This window comes from Arachis ipaensis, chromosome B03, assembly GCF_000816755.2.
Source record: "Arachis ipaensis cultivar K30076 chromosome B03, Araip1.1, whole genome shotgun sequence".
Classification (NCBI taxonomy): domain Eukaryota; kingdom Viridiplantae; phylum Streptophyta; class Magnoliopsida; order Fabales; family Fabaceae; genus Arachis; species Arachis ipaensis.
Genome location: NC_029787.2, coordinates 113,018,085 through 113,035,175, shown reverse-complemented (window position 1 = coordinate 113,035,175; position 17,091 = coordinate 113,018,085). Strand labels below are relative to the sequence as shown.

The 17,091-nt window shown below is 41.1% G+C and overlaps 1 protein-coding gene across 1 annotated transcript; it reads right to left on the bottom strand.

The window, feature by feature from the left end:
• Window positions 663–1,888, bottom strand: LOC107633578 (zinc finger MYM-type protein 1-like). Its single transcript, XM_021117398.1, has 3 exons — window positions 1,180–1,888; window positions 987–1,131; window positions 663–945 (listed from the first exon to the last, which is right to left on the bottom strand). The coding sequence occupies exons 1-3, from the start codon at window positions 1,886–1,888 to the stop codon at window positions 663–665; spliced, it is 1,137 nt and encodes a 378-aa protein (XP_020973057.1).

Sequence of the window (17,091 nt, the reverse complement as noted above, 5' to 3'; positions counted from 1 at the left end):
GGTTTTGGATGTTGATGATTAAGGACTTTGATGGTGATAAATGGTGTAAATGGGAATATTATGGATGATTGAGTTGAGAGAGTAATGGTATGGACCTTGATGTTGTTTTGGTATTGTTTGGGGTATGGTTAGCTTGTCTTTGAATTGTGGAAATTGGTGAAATTGAGTTCTTGAGGTTTTTGGTAAAAAGTTGGTTTTTAGTGAACTTTGTTTGATCATAACTTTTGCCTCGGTTTTCAAAATCTGATGAAACTTATCTAGAACTAAAGATCTTTGAAAATCCTTTTAATCGATATAAAGTTTGTGAAATTTGGAATTTTGTAGAGAAAGTTCTGATCATTCAAAGATGGTGTTAAAAATGTGAAATTCTGCAAAGTTACAGAATTTCAGGATTTCTAATATGTGCGCACGGACAGCCTTGTGCGCCCGCACACCCCTGCAAAATTTCATACATGTGCGCACACACAGGCAGGAAAGTGCTTACTGGTTGCGGCGTGGTGGATTATTAAAAAAAATATACAGATAGAGAATATATATTTAAAGTATAAAAAAATGTGTACTTTTTACTAACGAAGTGGTACACGTCGATTTTTCATATCATAAAATTCATCAATAATAGAATCTGTGTCAAATTTTTCAACAATCTTCTTCTCAATGTAAATCTAAAGACAATTAGCAAGCAATTCATCGTCCATTTTGTTTCTGAGTCTATTCTTCACAATATTCATAGCTGAAAAAGATCTCTCAGTTGTAGCAGTTGAAACAGGGAAAGTTAATACCAAGCGAATCAAATGATCAATCAAAGGATATGTTAAAGACTTTCCTGTCTTCGTTAATCCTTGACATAACTCCGAAATTGTGCACAAGTTAGTTAACTCAACATGATTAGGAACATCAAGTTCATAATGTTGAGCTTGCATTCTAATGTGAAATTTCTCTTGGTCACTGAAGTCACCTGGATAAAACCGTTCTACTAATTCACATACTATTTAGGAGAAACAGTCACAACATTCACAATTAATGTAAGTTTTGAAATGAATTGATGAACATAACAAACTTCTTTGGCTGCAGAAACAAGTGCTAATTGTAATTGATGAGCAAGACAATGAATGTAATAAGCAAAAGGACAATCTTTCAGAAATAGAGCTTGCAATCCATTCCATTCATCACGCATATTACTAGCTCCATCGTACCCTTGTCCCCTAAGATTTTGGACATCAAGATTATAACGAGAAAGAACTAATGAAATTTCTGTTTTCAATGTCAAAGAACATGTATCAGAAACATGTATAAGATCAAAAAATCTTTCTTGAACACAACCGTGCTTGTCTACAAATCTCAAAACCACAGACATTTGTTCTCGCTTTGACTCATCTCTTGCTTCATCAATAATTATACAAAATTTAGAATCACCAATTTCTTCTCGAATTGTTGCACGCACTTTTCTAGCAAAGATATGCAATATATCTTTCTGAACACCGGGAGATATATATTGAGCATTTCCAGGAGCATTTTCAAGGACAACATTATTAACATTCTGATTACAGGAAGCTAAAAGCTTAATTAACTCAATAAAATTTCCCCTATTCAAAGATCCAAGACTTTCATCATCGCCTCTAAATGCACATGCTTGAAATGCAAGCCATCGAATAGTATTAATAGATGTCTTTAACCTTAAACGATTATTTGCAATAGTTTCATCACTATGCCTATCAAGAACTTTGTCTATATGCTTAGATTGAGCCATTAAATCATCACAAGATTTCACACATAAATTATGGGGAGAATTAGGAATAGAACCCTCGTGACATACAAATGCACAATTTACCCCATTGTTTACTTTCTTCCAATTACTAAATCCTAACTCTGAAAATGCATTTTTTTCCATCATTGCGAGCACCATAATGTTTACCAAACAAGTAGCAAGGCAAACAATAAGCAGCATCTTTTTTTGGTGAATATTCTAACCAACTTGAAAATTTCTTAAACCAAGAAGATTGAAAATATCGACGGTGATTGTTATTACCAGAAGCTGGATAGCTAATATTAGTTGGTTGGTATGGCCCAGCTATTATGTATGCTCTACGAATCTTATCACGTTCATTGACATTATACTGTCAAATTGGATGTCGCTTTCCTGGATCCCTTTCTAGTAAAGAGATATCAACATCTCTTTCTAATCTTGGTACTTTGGTTTCATGTTGATGTGTATTTTGAGTAAGATTAGAGAGCTCACTTACTTGAACTTCTTGTGAAATAAGATTAGAGGGTTGACTTGTTTGAACTCCAACATTATCAGTAGCTTTTCTCTTAAAAATTGCATCAATTTTACTTTGCTTTTTCATCATAAAATATTCTAATTTCTTTTTACCTGAAAAAAAAATCAAAAATTTATATACTTACATAAATAAACAAAATCTAAATATTTTTTATTAATTAAATATCAATAATAATAATTGTTCCGAGGGTTACCTGAAACTGGAGGTCGATCTCGGATGAGATCTTCTGTACTGGTCGGAGATGGCGTGTCCGGCTGGCTGGTGGCGGCCGGAGCTGTTGTGTCCGACTTGTTGGACTTGCTGCACTGCTGATCCTTGGTCACCGGAGGGTGGAGGGTACCTGCAAGAGACTCCGATGCTTAAGTTAGCACGGGTATTAAGCAGGTTTTTAGTAGAATCAGAGTATGAGTTATACCTGGGTGCTCCAGTGTATTTATAGTAGTTGTAGAGTGACCTTTTTAGATAAGATAAGTTAATTATCTTATCTTATCTTATCTTTTGGCGAGGTTAGCTTATCTTCAATGGAACCGCCCTTATCTCTATAGGCTTGGACTGCCTTTGGATCCGGGTCGTATTCCTTGAGTTGGGCCCATTTTTCGGGCTTTCCTGTCGATTTGGCTGACCTCTTTTGGGAAGAGGTCGGATAGTCTGACCTGAAGAGGTCGGTCGCTTTGTCACCGATCATCCCGGGTCGGATAGCTCGACCCAGGGTATGAACAGTGCCCCTGCTCGAGCTCGGTCTTTCTTTTGGAGGTCGAGTCTTGGTTTTAGGACTTCGATCCTTCTCGGGTGGAGCCGAACTCGAGCATTTTGTCAACTTCCTCTTTTGTAGAACCTTTTTTTTGAATGTAGAACATTTTCCTCTAAAAGCACGCGCTTTTGTATTAGCGCCTTGTTATGGGGAACGTGCGAGGGTTTAATGCCCTAATTAATTTGGCATTAATTGCTCCGTTTCCCTTAACTTCTTTATTTTTGAACTTTACACTCAGGAAACGGTTTCTCTTCTTCACTCTTTCTTCGTAACTTCTCCCTTTACTCTCTCGCTTTCTGTTTCTGGCTTTGAGTCCATAGCTCCTTCCTATGACGCTTGCTTTGTTGCTGTTTTCGTGGAAGAGGGGTGATTTTGGATTTCGCCTTCCGTTTTTCTGCTTTCTTTCGTAGCTTTTCTCCCATTTTCCAGGTTTGGTTCTTCTTACTTCCTTCCTTTACGCCATTTATTTTGAGAAATTTTTGATTTTGGCTGGAAAAAGTTTGGATCTTTCTGTCTTTGCTTATGCCTGATCGTGGTGTGTTCTGTAGTTTCTTTGCCTCTTTGCATGATTTTTCGCTTTTCCTATTGCTTGCTGTTTTTAGGGCTTCTGCCTGTTGTTAGTGCTTTTGGTTTCGAAGCTTTGAGTGATAATTTTGTTTGATCCTAAAAAAGGAAGTATCTTTGACGCTTTCTACTTGTCGTGCTTCAATGTTTGGGGTCTTCTATTCTTGTTTAAGAGATGCTGGAATGTAAGCGGTAGTTTTTTCCTGAAACGGTGCTTTGTTACTACCTCCAAAGGATGCCCCAGGACTTTGGTTTGAGTCTTGGGGTTTTTCTTTCCTTTTTGTTCTTCTGTATCATATTAGTCGAGTTGTTTCACCCTTTGTCCGAGATGCTTTTTAGTAATCCATTCTTCTTTTCTTATTGTAGGATTAGTTGGTCTCATGTCTTCTCACAATAACGTTGTAGAGATGTCTTCCCAGGTTCCTGAGGGCATGGCCGATTGGGTGGACTCAATGGTTCTTATGTGTGTCTCTTTGGTTGATTCCGAGTTTTGTGCGCAGCTTAGGCAGTTTCATAGGGTCTGTAGTAGTGCAGGTGATGAAAAGAATTACGAACTTGTCCTTCCCTTTTCTGAAGAGAGAGTTTGTTTCTCTACTCGGGTTGTTAGAGATCGCCCTTATTTTTATGATTATGACTTCTTCTTTGGTCAGCTGGATATCACCCTCCCTTTTACTGATTTTGAGACCAACCTGTTATGGTCCTGTAATGTTGCTCCCTCTCATCTTCACCCTAATTCCTGGGGCTTCTTGAAAATTTTTCAATTGTTGTGTGATGGTTTCGGTATTCCTGCCTCGCAATCTCTCTTCTTCTATCTATTTGTTTTGACAAAGCCTGGAGTAGTAAAAAAGAAGGCAGCTTGGGTCTTCTTTCGATCTTCCCAGGGAAAGAAGGTCTTCTCCATGTTTGACGAATCGTTTTGCGATTTTAAAAATTACTTTTTCAAGGTCCGAGCTGTTGAAGGAGCTCGGCCCTTTTTTCTGGATGAAAATGATGAGCCCGCCTTTCTCTTGGAATGGCAAAAAGATGTGAGAGTGTCCAGATACACGTGGGAGATGTTGGATGAAACTGAGCGAGCTTTTGTGACCGTCTTGGAAGAACACTGGGGTCAACCTCCCCATCTTGATACAAAGAAATTTTTAACCAATCCTTCTCTTCTTCAAACCGAGATGGGTATTTTGCGTTCCTGATTATCTGTTTATATTGTTTGTAAATGCCTTTCCGACTTGCAGCTTAATTTCTTACTGTTATGTTTTATTTGCAGAGGCAATGAAGAATAATGAATCCATGAAGGCTTTTAAAAGAGCACAGAAGGCGACTGCTGCTAAAAACATCTCGGCCAAGGCGGCCGGGGAGGGATCTTCCCAAGTGAGTGTGAAGCCGTCCATGCCGAGTTCTCCTGGGGCGAGGGAGGTGATCCCCACTCCCCGAGTTCGTCTGGCTGACCCTCCACCAACTTCTGCCGCTCCTTCTGGCACTCCTCCCAATAAGAAACAAAAAACGGCTGAGCCTTTCAACTTTGATGCTCCCGACTTCAATGCGATCGAATTCGTGGATCAGCAAATTGGTCCCTACGGTGCTCTTCCTATGGACGATGTGTCTATCCTTCGCCATCTGGAATTTATGGCCCGAAACAGTGTAAAAATGGCGTATATGGGGCTGCTTTGTACCGAACTGCTCAAAATATTCCTCTCCATGCCACCAAAGAGTTTATGGAGGAGGCGAAGTAGGAGTTCAACCGGATGAAGGGCCTTAAAGAGGAGCTTGAGGTAAAGGTTGCCAAGTTGGAGAAGGATTTGGAGAACGAGAAGGCGAATTCTCTTGCTTTGGCAGCTTCTGTGCGGCTGGCCGAGGACACGGCACTGATGCATAAGGATAGCTATGTTACGTCTTATCGGGAGGTGATATGTCTGAGGGGGGAGCTGGAGAGTTCCCGGGAAGTTTACTCTGAGCCTCAGGGTCATCTCGTTGGCAGTGTGACTGCTGCTTACGAGAACCTGAAGGAACAAGTTCGGGTTATTGCTCCCGAGGCCGACCTTACCCTCTTTAGCCTGGATAACGTTGTCAAGGATGGCAAGATTGTCCCTGATGACGAGGATGATGATGTTGAACCTCCCCCTGTGTCCTCTGCCAAAGTGTCGACTTCTTCAGCTCCTCCGGTTGTAGCCGATCCGGATTGCCAGATTCTGAACTGGGAGGATGGTACTGTGGATGCTGTGCCTATTCAGACTCGCCCTCCTTCTCCCCCTAATGATGCTGCCAAGAAGGCTCCCGATGTTTGTTGATTTCTCTCTGAACATTTGTGTAGCTGGCCCGGCTTGTGGGCTTTTAAACTCTTTATTGTTTTGTTAACTGCTGACACTTTCTAGTCGCTTGCCTAGCAACCTTTATTTTGAAAAACAAAGGTAGCTTTCTAGCTTTTTGAGGTAGATTTTGGTGGCCTCTGAAGCTTTCTAACTTTTGTAGATTATATCACGCTTTTTTGCATTTAACTTGGTATCTCTTCTGGTTTTTGAGAGTGTTGGAATCTTGCGGCTCGTCCTCTTTGGATTGCTTTGTACTTATTGTTTGTAGCTTGGATCCTTTGAGGTTGTGGCTGTGTGGGTCCAACTTGTTTTTCGGTTTTCTCGCTTTTGCTTGTATCTTTAGCACTTTCATAACCGATTTCTTTACGTTAGTCCTCTTTCTAGTTATTTTTATAGTCCTCTTTTTTGAATCTTTGCCAGATCTCTTTTTAAGGACTACTTTTATAACTTGGTTTTTGTAGAAGGCCGACTTCTTTACGTCGTTCTCTTCTAAGTTATTTTTGTAATCCTCTTTCTTGGACCTTTGTCAGGTCTCTTTCAGGGATTACTTTTATAACTTGTTTTGTAGGAGGCCGACTTCTTTACGTCATCTTCTTCTAAGTTATTTTTGTAATCCTCTTTCTTGGACCTTTGTCAGGTCTCTTTCAAGAATTTTTATAACTTGTTTTGTAGGAGGCCGACTTATTTACGTTGTCCTCTTCTAAGTTATTTTTGTAATCCTCTTTCTTGGAGCTTTGTCAGGTCTCTTTCAGGGATTACTTTTATAACTTGTTCATTGTAGGAAACCGACTTTGTTATGTCGGTCTCTTCCAAGTTATTTTGTAATCCTCTTTCTTGGATCTTTATCAGATCTCTTTCAGGGATTACTTCTATAACTTTTTCATTTTGGGCTGACTTTGTTATGTCGGGCCCTTCTAAGTTAAAGTAATCTTCTTTAATAGGGTTGGCCAGACCTCTTTCTAGGGTTTACTTGTAACTTGGGTTGACTTGATCCGACTACTTTACGTCGGCCAGTCTTTAAGTTATTATTTAGCAATCCATAAGACCTCGTCAGGTTCTTTTTCGGATCACTTTCTATAACTTCTTACATTATTCTGTGTTCATCTTTGCCGATTTGTAGAAGGTGGTTGCTATCTTTAGATCGTCTTTTAGGTGAATCGCGTTTTCACCTTTATCGGACGATTGTCTTTATCGTGATCGTGCAGTGAAGTTGCTTTTCACTTTATGCCGATCTGTTGCTTTATAATCAGACGATGAATGCTTCAGATTAATGCGTCTTGAAAACTTGTAGAATATCTAAAATATATTTTATTAAAGGAAAGTGCAAATATATACATGTGGGAATTTTTCATCCCTTTAAGTCGGATAGTGTCTGAGTCTCAGCTTGGTGCCTCATTAAAAAACCTTTTCAGGAAAAAGAGTGTATCCAGTGGTGAGATCTTTACTTTTTCTAGCTGTAGTACCTTCTTAGGTTGCAGGCGTGCCATGATCTGGGAAGCTCTCATCCATCGAGTTCGGACAGTCTGTAGTAGCCCTTCCCAAGTACTTTCCAGTTTGCTGCCAACTTTCCTTCTCCTGGTCGAGTTGTTCCAATATCATTTCGGATTAGGATGAGATCATTTTCTGCAAAAATTCTCGGCACTACCCTTTGATTATATCTGGAAGCCATTCGACGCTTTAGTGCTTCTTCCCTGATTCGAGCTCTTTCTTGGATTTCAGGTAGTAGGTCGAGCTCTTCCCTTTGAAGTTGGGAATTTGCTCCCTCATTGTAATGAACCACTCTAGGCGATCCTTCCTCAATCTCTACTGGAATCATTGCCTCTATTCCGTATACTAACCGGAAGGGGGATTCCTTTGTGGTGGAGTGTGGCGTCGTTCGATACACCCATAGAACTTGTGGAAGCTCTTTTGCCTAAGCTCCCTTTGCGTCTTGTAATCTCCGTTTTAACCCGGCCAATATGACTTTGTTGGCAGCTTCAGCCTGTCCATTGGCTTGCGGATGTTCCACGGAGGTGTACTGGTCCTTTATGTTTAAGTCGGCTACTAACTTTCTGAAGCCTGCATCTGTGAATTGAGTGCCATTGTCTGTGGTGATGGAGTGTGGAACCCCGAACCTTGTGACAATGTTTATATATAGGAATTTCCTGCTTCTTTGAGCAGTGCGTTGGCTAGGGGCTCTGCCTCGATCCACTTTGTGAAATAGTCTACCCCTACTATGAGGAATTTAACTTGTCCTGATCCCTGGGGGAAGGGTCCGAGAAGATCAAGTCCCCATTTTGCAAATGGCCAAGGCGAAGTTACACTAATGAGCTCTTCTGGCGGGGCGATGTGAAAGTTGGCATGTTTCTGACATGGTGAGCATGTCTTTACAAATTATGTAGCTTCTTTCTGTAGAGTTGGCCAATAAAATCCTGCCCGGAGTACTTTTTTGGCGAGAGCTCGTGCTCCGAGATGATTGCCGCAAATGCCGCCGTGTACTTCTTCTAGAACTTCCTTTGTGTTGTTGGTCGGCACACATTTTAGTAATGGTATTGAGATCCCTCTTTTGTACAGGATGTTGTTTGTGACAGTGTAGTACTGTGCCTCCCTTTTTAACCTCTTTGCCTCCTTTTCTTCTGTGGGGAGTGTTTCTGTTTTGAGGTAGTTAATTATGGGGGTCATCCATCCTTGGTCTTGACTTGTTACGGCTAGGCATTTTTCCTCTTCCAAGATTGACGGGTTCTGTAGCATTTCCTGGATGAGGCTTCTATTGTTGCCTCCTGGTTTGGTGCTGGCTAGTTTCGAGAGTGCGTCAGCTCGGGTATTTTGTTCGCGGGGTATATGGCGGATCTTATATTCCCCGAGTTGTCCGAGCTATTCTTTGGTTTTATCCAAATACTTTTTCATGGTGGAATCTTTGGCTTGGTAGCTCCCTATTATCTGTGAGGTGACTACTTGTGAATCGCTATAAATGTTGAGTTTTTGAGCTCCAACCTCTTTAGCCAGCTTCAAACCAGCTAATAATGCTTCATATTCCGCCTGATTGTTTAAGGCCGGGAACCCGAATTTAAGGGAGAGCTCAACTTGGGTTCCTTGGTTGCTTTCTATTATCACACTTGCGCCACTTCCAGTCTTATTTGAAGAACCGTCCACATAGAGATTCCATTCTGTGGGGATTTCCGGGGCATCTGTGAATTCTGCGATGAAGTCGGCCAGATACTGTGATTTGATGGCCGTCCGAGCTTCATATTGGAGGTCGAACTCGGATAACTCGACTGTCCATTGTAAAATTCTGCCTGTTAAATCTGTTTTCTGCAATATTTCTTTTATGGGCTGGTTAGTTCGAACCTTAATTGTGTGAGCCTGGAAGTACAGGTGAAGTCGTCGAGATGTTAGAACGAGAGTATAGGCAAACTTTTCAATTTTCTGGTAGTTCAACTCGGATCCTTGTAGCGCTTTACTAATGAAGTAGACGGGTTGTTGCCCACTTTCGTCTTCTCTGACTAGTGCTGAGGCTATTACCCGGCTTTCTACTGCGAGATATAATATGAGCGGTTCTCCTTTTTGTGGCCGAGATAGGATAGGTGGCCGTCCTAAGAAATCCTTGAAGTCTTGGAAGGCTTGTTCACATTCTGTTGTCCATTCGAACTGCTTTCCCTTTCTTAAAGTAGCATAGAAGGGGATAGATCTTATCGCTGATCCTGCTAAGAACCTGGATAGGGCGGCCAATCTCCCGTTGAGTTGTTGTACTTCTTTGACACAGGTTGGGCTTTTCATGTTGAGTATGGCTTGAAATTTATCCGGATTTGCTTCAATTCCTCTTTGTGTGAGCATGAAACCTAAAAATTTGCCCGCTTCTACTGCAAAGGTGCATTTTGCGGGATTGAGTCGCATGTCATGCTTCCTTATAGTGTCAAACACTTGAGCCAGGTCGGATAAAAATGTTTCTTCACTTTGTGTCTTTATCAACATGTTGTCCACATAGACTTCCATGATTTTCCCGATGTGATCTGAGAAGACTTTATTCATTAGCCTATGATAAGTAGCTCCCGCATTCTTGAGACCGAAAGGCATCACAATGTAGCAGTAGTTTGCTTTCAGCGTTAAAAACGAGGTCTTTTCTTGATCTGGTGGATACATGGGGATTTGGTTGTATCCCGAATATGCGTCCATAAACGAGAGGTATCTATATCCGGAGGAAGCATCGACCAGAGCGTCGATACTTGGGAGTGGGTAAGGATCTTTTGGGCAGGCTTTGTTGAGATCGGTGTAATCGGTGCATATTCGCCACTTCCCATTTGATTTTCTCACCAAGACGACGTTGGCTAGCCATAGTGGGTACTTGACCTCTCTTATGAATCCTGCCTCCAGTAATGCTTATACCTGTTCTTCCACAGCTTGGGATCGCTCTGGCCCAAGTTTTCTTCGTCTTTGCTGTACCGGCCGAGATCCTGGATAGACCGCCAACTTGTGGCACATTAGCATGGGGTCCATGCCTGGCATGTCTGCGGCTTTCCATGCGAAGAGATCGACATTATCTCGTAAGAATTGTACCAGTAATTCTTTTGAGTCTCCTCTCAGGATCGTGCCGATATTAGTCATTTTGTCCGAGGTGTCTCCGATCTGAACCTTCTCTATCTCACCTTCTGGCTGCGAACGGAGCTCTTCTCGTCTCTGAACTCCGCCAAGCTCAATTGTGTGGAATTCTTCTCCTCTGCCTCTGAGGTTTAGACTTTCGTTATAACAGCGGCGTGCCATCTTTTGGTCTGCTTTTATTATGGCTATCCCCTCTGTAATTGGGAATTTCATGCATAGATGTGGAGTCGAGACTATTGCCCCGAGTTGATTTAGTGTGGTCCGACCTATTAGAGCATTGTAGGCTGAACTCACGTCGACCACAATGTAGTCTATTTTGAGTGTTCTGGATTGGTTCCCTTTTCCGAAGGTTGTATGTAGTGATACGTATCCTAATGGTTGTACCGGGGTATCTCCCAGTCCGAACAGACTGTTCAGGTATCCCTTAAGCTCCTTGTCTTCTAGGCCGAGCTTGTCGAAGGCAGTTTTGAATAAGATGTCGGCGGAGCTCCCTTAGTCTATTAATGTGCGGTGCAGATTGGCATTTGCCAGTATGATGGTGATGACCATGGGGTCGTCGTGTCCCGAGATGATACCGGATGCGTCCTCTTTAGTGAATGTGATTACAGGGATGTCGGGTGTTTCTTCCTTTCCCTCGACATGATATACTTCTTTGAGATATCTTTTGCGGGATGACTTGGAGATTCCTCCCCCTGCGAATCCGTCGTGTATCATGTGGACGTGTCTTTCCGGTGTACGAGGTGATCGCGCGGTTCGTCTGATATCTTCGTCCCTTCGTCTCTTTCTTTGGTCGTCATCTCGGGTGGCTAGAAACCGATCTAGTTTTCCTTCCCTCACCAATTTTTCTATGATGTTTTTTAGATCGAAGCACTCGTTGGTGGAGTTCCCTCGCACTCGATGATATTCGCAATATTTATTCCGGTTTCCTCCTCCTCTTTTGCCTTTGAGTGGTCGAGCTGGGGGTATTTTCTCCGTATGGTAGACTTCTTTATATACGTCGACTAGGGATGCCCTGAGAGGGGGTGTAATTGTGGTATTTTTTGATTTTATTTCCTTTTGGATTCCTTGTCTTTATCTCGGTAGGGGACCCTGAATTTTGAGGTTTCTCTTAACCGAGCGTTTTCTTCCATGTTGATGTATTTTTCTGCTCGCTCCTGCACTTCATCTAAGGAGGTAGGGTACTTCTTTGATATGGATTGGCTAAAAGGTCCTTCTCGTAGGCCATTGATGAGTCCCATGATGGCGGCCTCTGTTGGCAAGCTTTGTATGTCCATGCATGTTTTGTTGAATCTTTCCATGTAGTTGCGGAGGCTCTCCCGATCTCCTTGCTTGATCCCTAGTAAACTGGGGGCGTGTTTGGTCTTATCTTTTTGGATGGAGAATCTGGCTAGGAATTTTTTGGCCAGGTCGTCAAAGTTTGAGATGGACTTTGGAGGTAGGTTGTCGAACTATCTGATTGCTGTCTTCGTGAGAGTTGTTGGAAAAGCTTTGCAACGAACGGCGTCTGAGGCGTCGGTGAGGTACATTCTGCTCTGAAATTGCTGAGATGATGGTTGGGATCTGTGGTACCATCATACAAAATCATATCCAGGAGTTTGAAGTCTTTGGGGATTTTGGTTTTCATGATTTTCCTAGTGAATGGATCTTGCTCTTTGTGTGAACTTTCCTCGGGAGTGGTCCGAGGGGTTTTTGATTTGAGATCGGCTTCTAATTGTAGGAGTTTATCTTCCAATTCTCGTCGCCGCCGTACCTCTCTTTGTAGATCCTTTCCGACCTCTCGTTGTTGTTGGGTTTCTTTTTGAAGTTGCTTTAAGCGGTCTTGAAGTGCTTCTATTACCCCCGGATTTGATGAGTTTTTGTCCCCGTTGAATTCTGGAGTATCCTTTAGCGTAGTGTCCGTGTTCTTGTGCGGTGTTCTTTTTTCCAAATCTGAATCGTGATCGTTGTCATGGCCGTCCACCATGGTGTTGGGATGACTTTCAGGGTCCCCGGCAACGGCTACAATGTTCTAAGGGTTACCTGAAACTGGAGGTCGATCTCGGATGAGATCTTCTGTACTGGTCGGAGATGGCGTGTCCGGCTGGCTGGTGGCGGCCTGAGCTGTTGTGTCCGACTTGTTGGACTTGCTGCACTGCTGATCCTTGGTCACCGGAGGGTGGGGGGTACCTACAAGAGACTCCGATGCTTAAGTTAGTACGGGTATTAAGCAGGTTTCTAGTAGAATCAGAGTATGAGTTATACCTGGGTGCTCCAGTGTATTTATAGTAGTTGTAGAGTGACCTTTTTAGATAAGATAAGTTAGTTATCTTATCTTATCTTATCTTTTGGCGAGGTCAGCTTATCTTCAATGGAACCGCCCTTATATCTATAGGCCTGGACTGCCTTTGGATCCGGGTTGTATTCCTTGAGTTGGGCCCATTTTTCGGGCCTTCCTGTCGATTTGGCCGACCTCTTTTGGGAAGAGGTTGGATAGTCTGACCTGAAGAGGTTAGTCACTTTGTCGCCGATCATCCCGGGTCGGATAGCTCGACCCAGGGTATGAACAATAATGTTTTTACTAAATTATTATCAATTTCATTAAAAAATAAAATAAAAAATAAGAGAAAATAAATCTCAAAAATAAAATGAATACCTTGCGTTTGATATGAATATATTATATATGATTGAAATATAAAAATAACACTAGATACTTACCTTAGCTTGGGAATGGCAGTGACGCTGTAATAGTGACTTGGTGGGTGCCGCGTGACTTGTGAGGAAACAACACAGGAATAGGAAACGTGAAGAAACAAAATTAGTTTTAGGGATTTGAAAAATTTTAAAAGCATTTATGTTTTATTTGGGTTGGGTTAAGCTTTCTACTATTTTTTTTTAAAGCTGGGGGGCCCAGGCCTCCACTTGCCCCCCCATACATCCGTCCCTGCGCACACCCCTGCGAGATTTTAAACCTGTGCGCACGCACAGACCTGTGCGTACGCACCCACATGGGAAGGCTTCCTATTTTTAGCGCTAGCATAGCTGGTGCGCGCGCATATCTAATGAGGGTTTACAACCTATGCGTACGCACAGCCCTGTGCGCTCGCACACGTTAGGAAGTGACGAACGGATTTTCTGCTAGTAACGAATTTTTCACAAATAAATTTCCGTTGTAAGTATAGTTTCTAAACCAACAGAGAATTCTTTCGTACAAAAGTTTTGGTTGTCACTTAAGCAAACCCAATAAAATTTATAACCGAAGTATTTAAACCTCGGGTCGTCTCTCAAGGAATTGCAGGGAGGTGTGTTTATTATTGGTTATGGAAAAAATATCTTTTTGGGTTTTTTAAGATAAGAAGCAACAATAGTAAATGGTAATGGAAACAAACTAACTATAAAAACTCTTGGCAAGGTATGAGAACTGGAAATCCCATCCTAGTTATCTTTATCAATTGTGATGAGAATTGTTTATTACTCCCACTTAGTTAACCCTTACTAAATAAAGGAAAGTCAAGTGGACTAATCAATTTGATTCCTCAAGTCCTAGTCAACTCCTAAGGAAAGACTAGCTTTAGAGGGATACAAACTAATTAGAAAATTCCAATTCTCACTCAACAAGGAGTTTGATAACTCAAGTGTCACCAATTACTCCACCAAAGCCAAAAGGGGAAAAATCCAAATTATTTATATTATAAATAGAAGAAAGCAATCATAAATATGAAATACCTCAAATTACATTAAATAAAGAAATCAAATCTAACATGGAGAGTTCATAAATCAAATTGGGAAAATAAACAAACTAAAGCCATAGAATAATTGAAAGTAGAAGAGAAACTAAATTAAAGGAACATTGAACCTGGAATGAAGAAATTGAAAGAAGAAATCCTAAATCCTAAAACCTAAAATTGTGAATTATGGAATGTTGTCTACATAAATGAATGGATTCTCCCACTTTATAGCCTCTAATATGTATTTTCTGGGGTGAAAACTAGGTCAGAAACAGCCCATAAATCGCTGGGGGCGAATTCAAATACGTGCAGGTCGCTGAAATTTCTGCAGAACGACACGTGCGCATGATGCACGCGTGCTCATCGTCTATCCTCAGAGAAACTATAACAAATTATATATCATTTCGAAGCTCCGGATGTTATCTTTCCAACACAACTGGAACCGCCTCATTTGGACCTCTGTAGCTCAAGTTATGGTCGGTTGAGTGCGAAGAGGTCAGGTTGGACAGCTTAGCAACTCCTTCAACTTCTTGTATTCCTTCCACTTTTGCATGCTTCCTTTCCATCCTCTAAGCCATTCCTACCTTATAGAGCCTGAAGTCACTTAACACACATATCACGACATTGAATGGTATAAAGGAGAATTAATTTTTGGTAATTTAAAGGCTTGGGAAGCAAGCTTCCAATTATAGAACAAAATTAGGAAGGAAAATGTAAAGCCATGCAATTTATATGAATAAGTGAGTAAAGAGTTGATAAAAACCACTCAAATTAGCACAAGATAAACCATAAAATAGTGGAATATCAGGAAGGTCAGTCTGTTGGGGGTGCTAGCACAGGTTGTGCGAGTGAACAGACATTGTGAATTTTGGTACCTGTGTGTACGCACACCCCTATGCGTACGCACACGTTTTGAAACTTCCTGGGCGTGCGCACGCACACCCCTGTGTGTACGCACACGCCCTGTTTCTCAAAATTAAACTTTGTTTTCAACTATTTCACCTTCCCAACAAGTTTGTAAGCTTCTGCAACACCATTTTAAGACTCTGGGCTTAATTTCGGGTATTAGAACATTGAAAGGGTCCTAGGTAATTCACTTGGTATTACTTTGAAAAGTTAGAGAACGGAGGCTTAGGTTTCTGGTGTACTGAGGATGGATATGGTAGGTAAGGAAGGAGGATGGTATTGGAATTGAGGAATTGATGAACTAAGGAGTTCGGAATGGAACTTATCAATTTATGATGGTTGTGATGAGTATGAGTGGGAGTATTTTTAGAGGAGTGGCCTCTAAGATGGAATACGTGATTATGATATGCATTGTTCTCCGTCGTAGGGGCTGTGGTAGTCTCCCGCCTACGTTCAGATGTGAGAGTGAAGCTGGGCTTCTCACTCATATTTCTCGCAACCAGAGGAAGGTGGTAGGGCACTCTCCCTCGGAATATTTCCCTCTGAAAGGAGAAGGTGGTAGGGTACTCATCCCTCGGAATTATTCCTCCTGAAAATGCGATTTCTCTCTGATTGCAAGGTGGTAGGGCACTAACCCACGGAATCATACGGCAACCAGAGGAAGGTGGTAGGGTACTCTCTGTCGGAATATTTCCCTCTGAAAGGAGAAGGTGGTAGGGCACTCATCCCTTGGAATTTTTCTCCTTATGCGCAATAGAGAGACTAATCCGGGAGTTGTCGACCGAATTTTCTGTCAGGTTTGGCGATAACCGACATGTGATATCACAGCCAATAGGGCAGACATTCATCATGTGTATCTTCAATATGCTTGTCTGCTTTGTTTACTTGAGTTTGCCTAATTGTTTAACATACCTATCTACTTCTTGAACTACTTATCGTATATGAATATTATCTGTGTTTTACTTGTTTGCATTAATTGTGATTGTCCGGTGTTGAGGAGGTTAGGTAGGCGATGGCGATGAGATCACGCGGAGGTTAGGTTGGCAAGGGCTGTGGGATACAGTGGTGTGATTAGTATTAGTTAGAATTTCTCTAAGTTTAGAAACCCGGTTTATGGTTTAAGTTCGTTAGTTATTTATTTTATTTTATTTTATTCTAAGCTTGGATATCCGTATGTGATGTGAAGTTCTAGGATTGCCTTCGGCTCCCGGAGCCTTACATCTTACATCATTGGACACTGTTACCATACTGAGAACCTCTGGTTCTCATTCCATACGTTGTTGTTGTTTTTCAAATGCAAGTCGCAACACACCGCAGTGAGTTAGGTGATGGTATTAGAGCGGAGGATCTTATTCTGTTTTGTTGTCATCTTGGTTATTTTTTTTAATTGTACTCTCACTTTTGTATTTTATTTTTTCTAGAGACTTTTATTTGAGAGAACAAAACTTGTATAAGCCTTTTTGAACTATAGTCTTCTAGTTATTTGTATATATGGCTAGCCGGCTTAAACTCTTTGAGCTGTGGCTAGATTCTTATAATATTATGCTATGATATCTTGCTATATATTATCTATTTCTTGTGCTTTAATTTAGTAGTTTCACTAGTACGTTTTGCGCTTTTCAAATTCTGATTTTGAGCTATATTATTCATCAGGCTTCTAGAATATATTACTTCCTTCTATATATAAATATGTATAAGCCTTAGGACTGTCGTAATCTCTGATTAACCTTGGCTTTACGGCTAGAGGTAAGGTTTAGGGTAATTAGGGTGTTACATTTTTCACTTTTGGTGTATGTTATTTCATCAATCTTTTTTATTTTTTACTTTTTTAAAGGAGCTCATATATGAATAAAATTTTTTTGGCATGTTGCAAGAATTGAGTGGTTAACATTCATTTTATTATATTGATGTTTAATATAATTACAAAAAAAATATGAAATTTAGAGTAGTTAATATTAATTTGTATGTTTTTAATTTTTTTAAATAAAAATTTTTAAAACACATTTTAA

Excerpts from the sequence above, each read along its gene's own strand:
- LOC107633578 (XM_021117398.1), bottom strand. The coding sequence starts at position 1,888 with ATGGAAAAAAATGCATTTTCAGAGTTAGGATTTAGTAATTGGAAGAAA. Across the intron at positions 1,132-1,179 it reads ACAAGGGTACGATGGAGCTA|ATTGTCCTTTTGCTTATTAC; the intron begins GTAATATGCGTG and ends TATTTCTGAAAG. Across the intron at positions 946-986 it reads GTGACTGTTTCTCCTAAATA|TGACCAAGAGAAATTTCACA; the intron begins GTATGTGAATTA and ends AGGTGACTTCAG.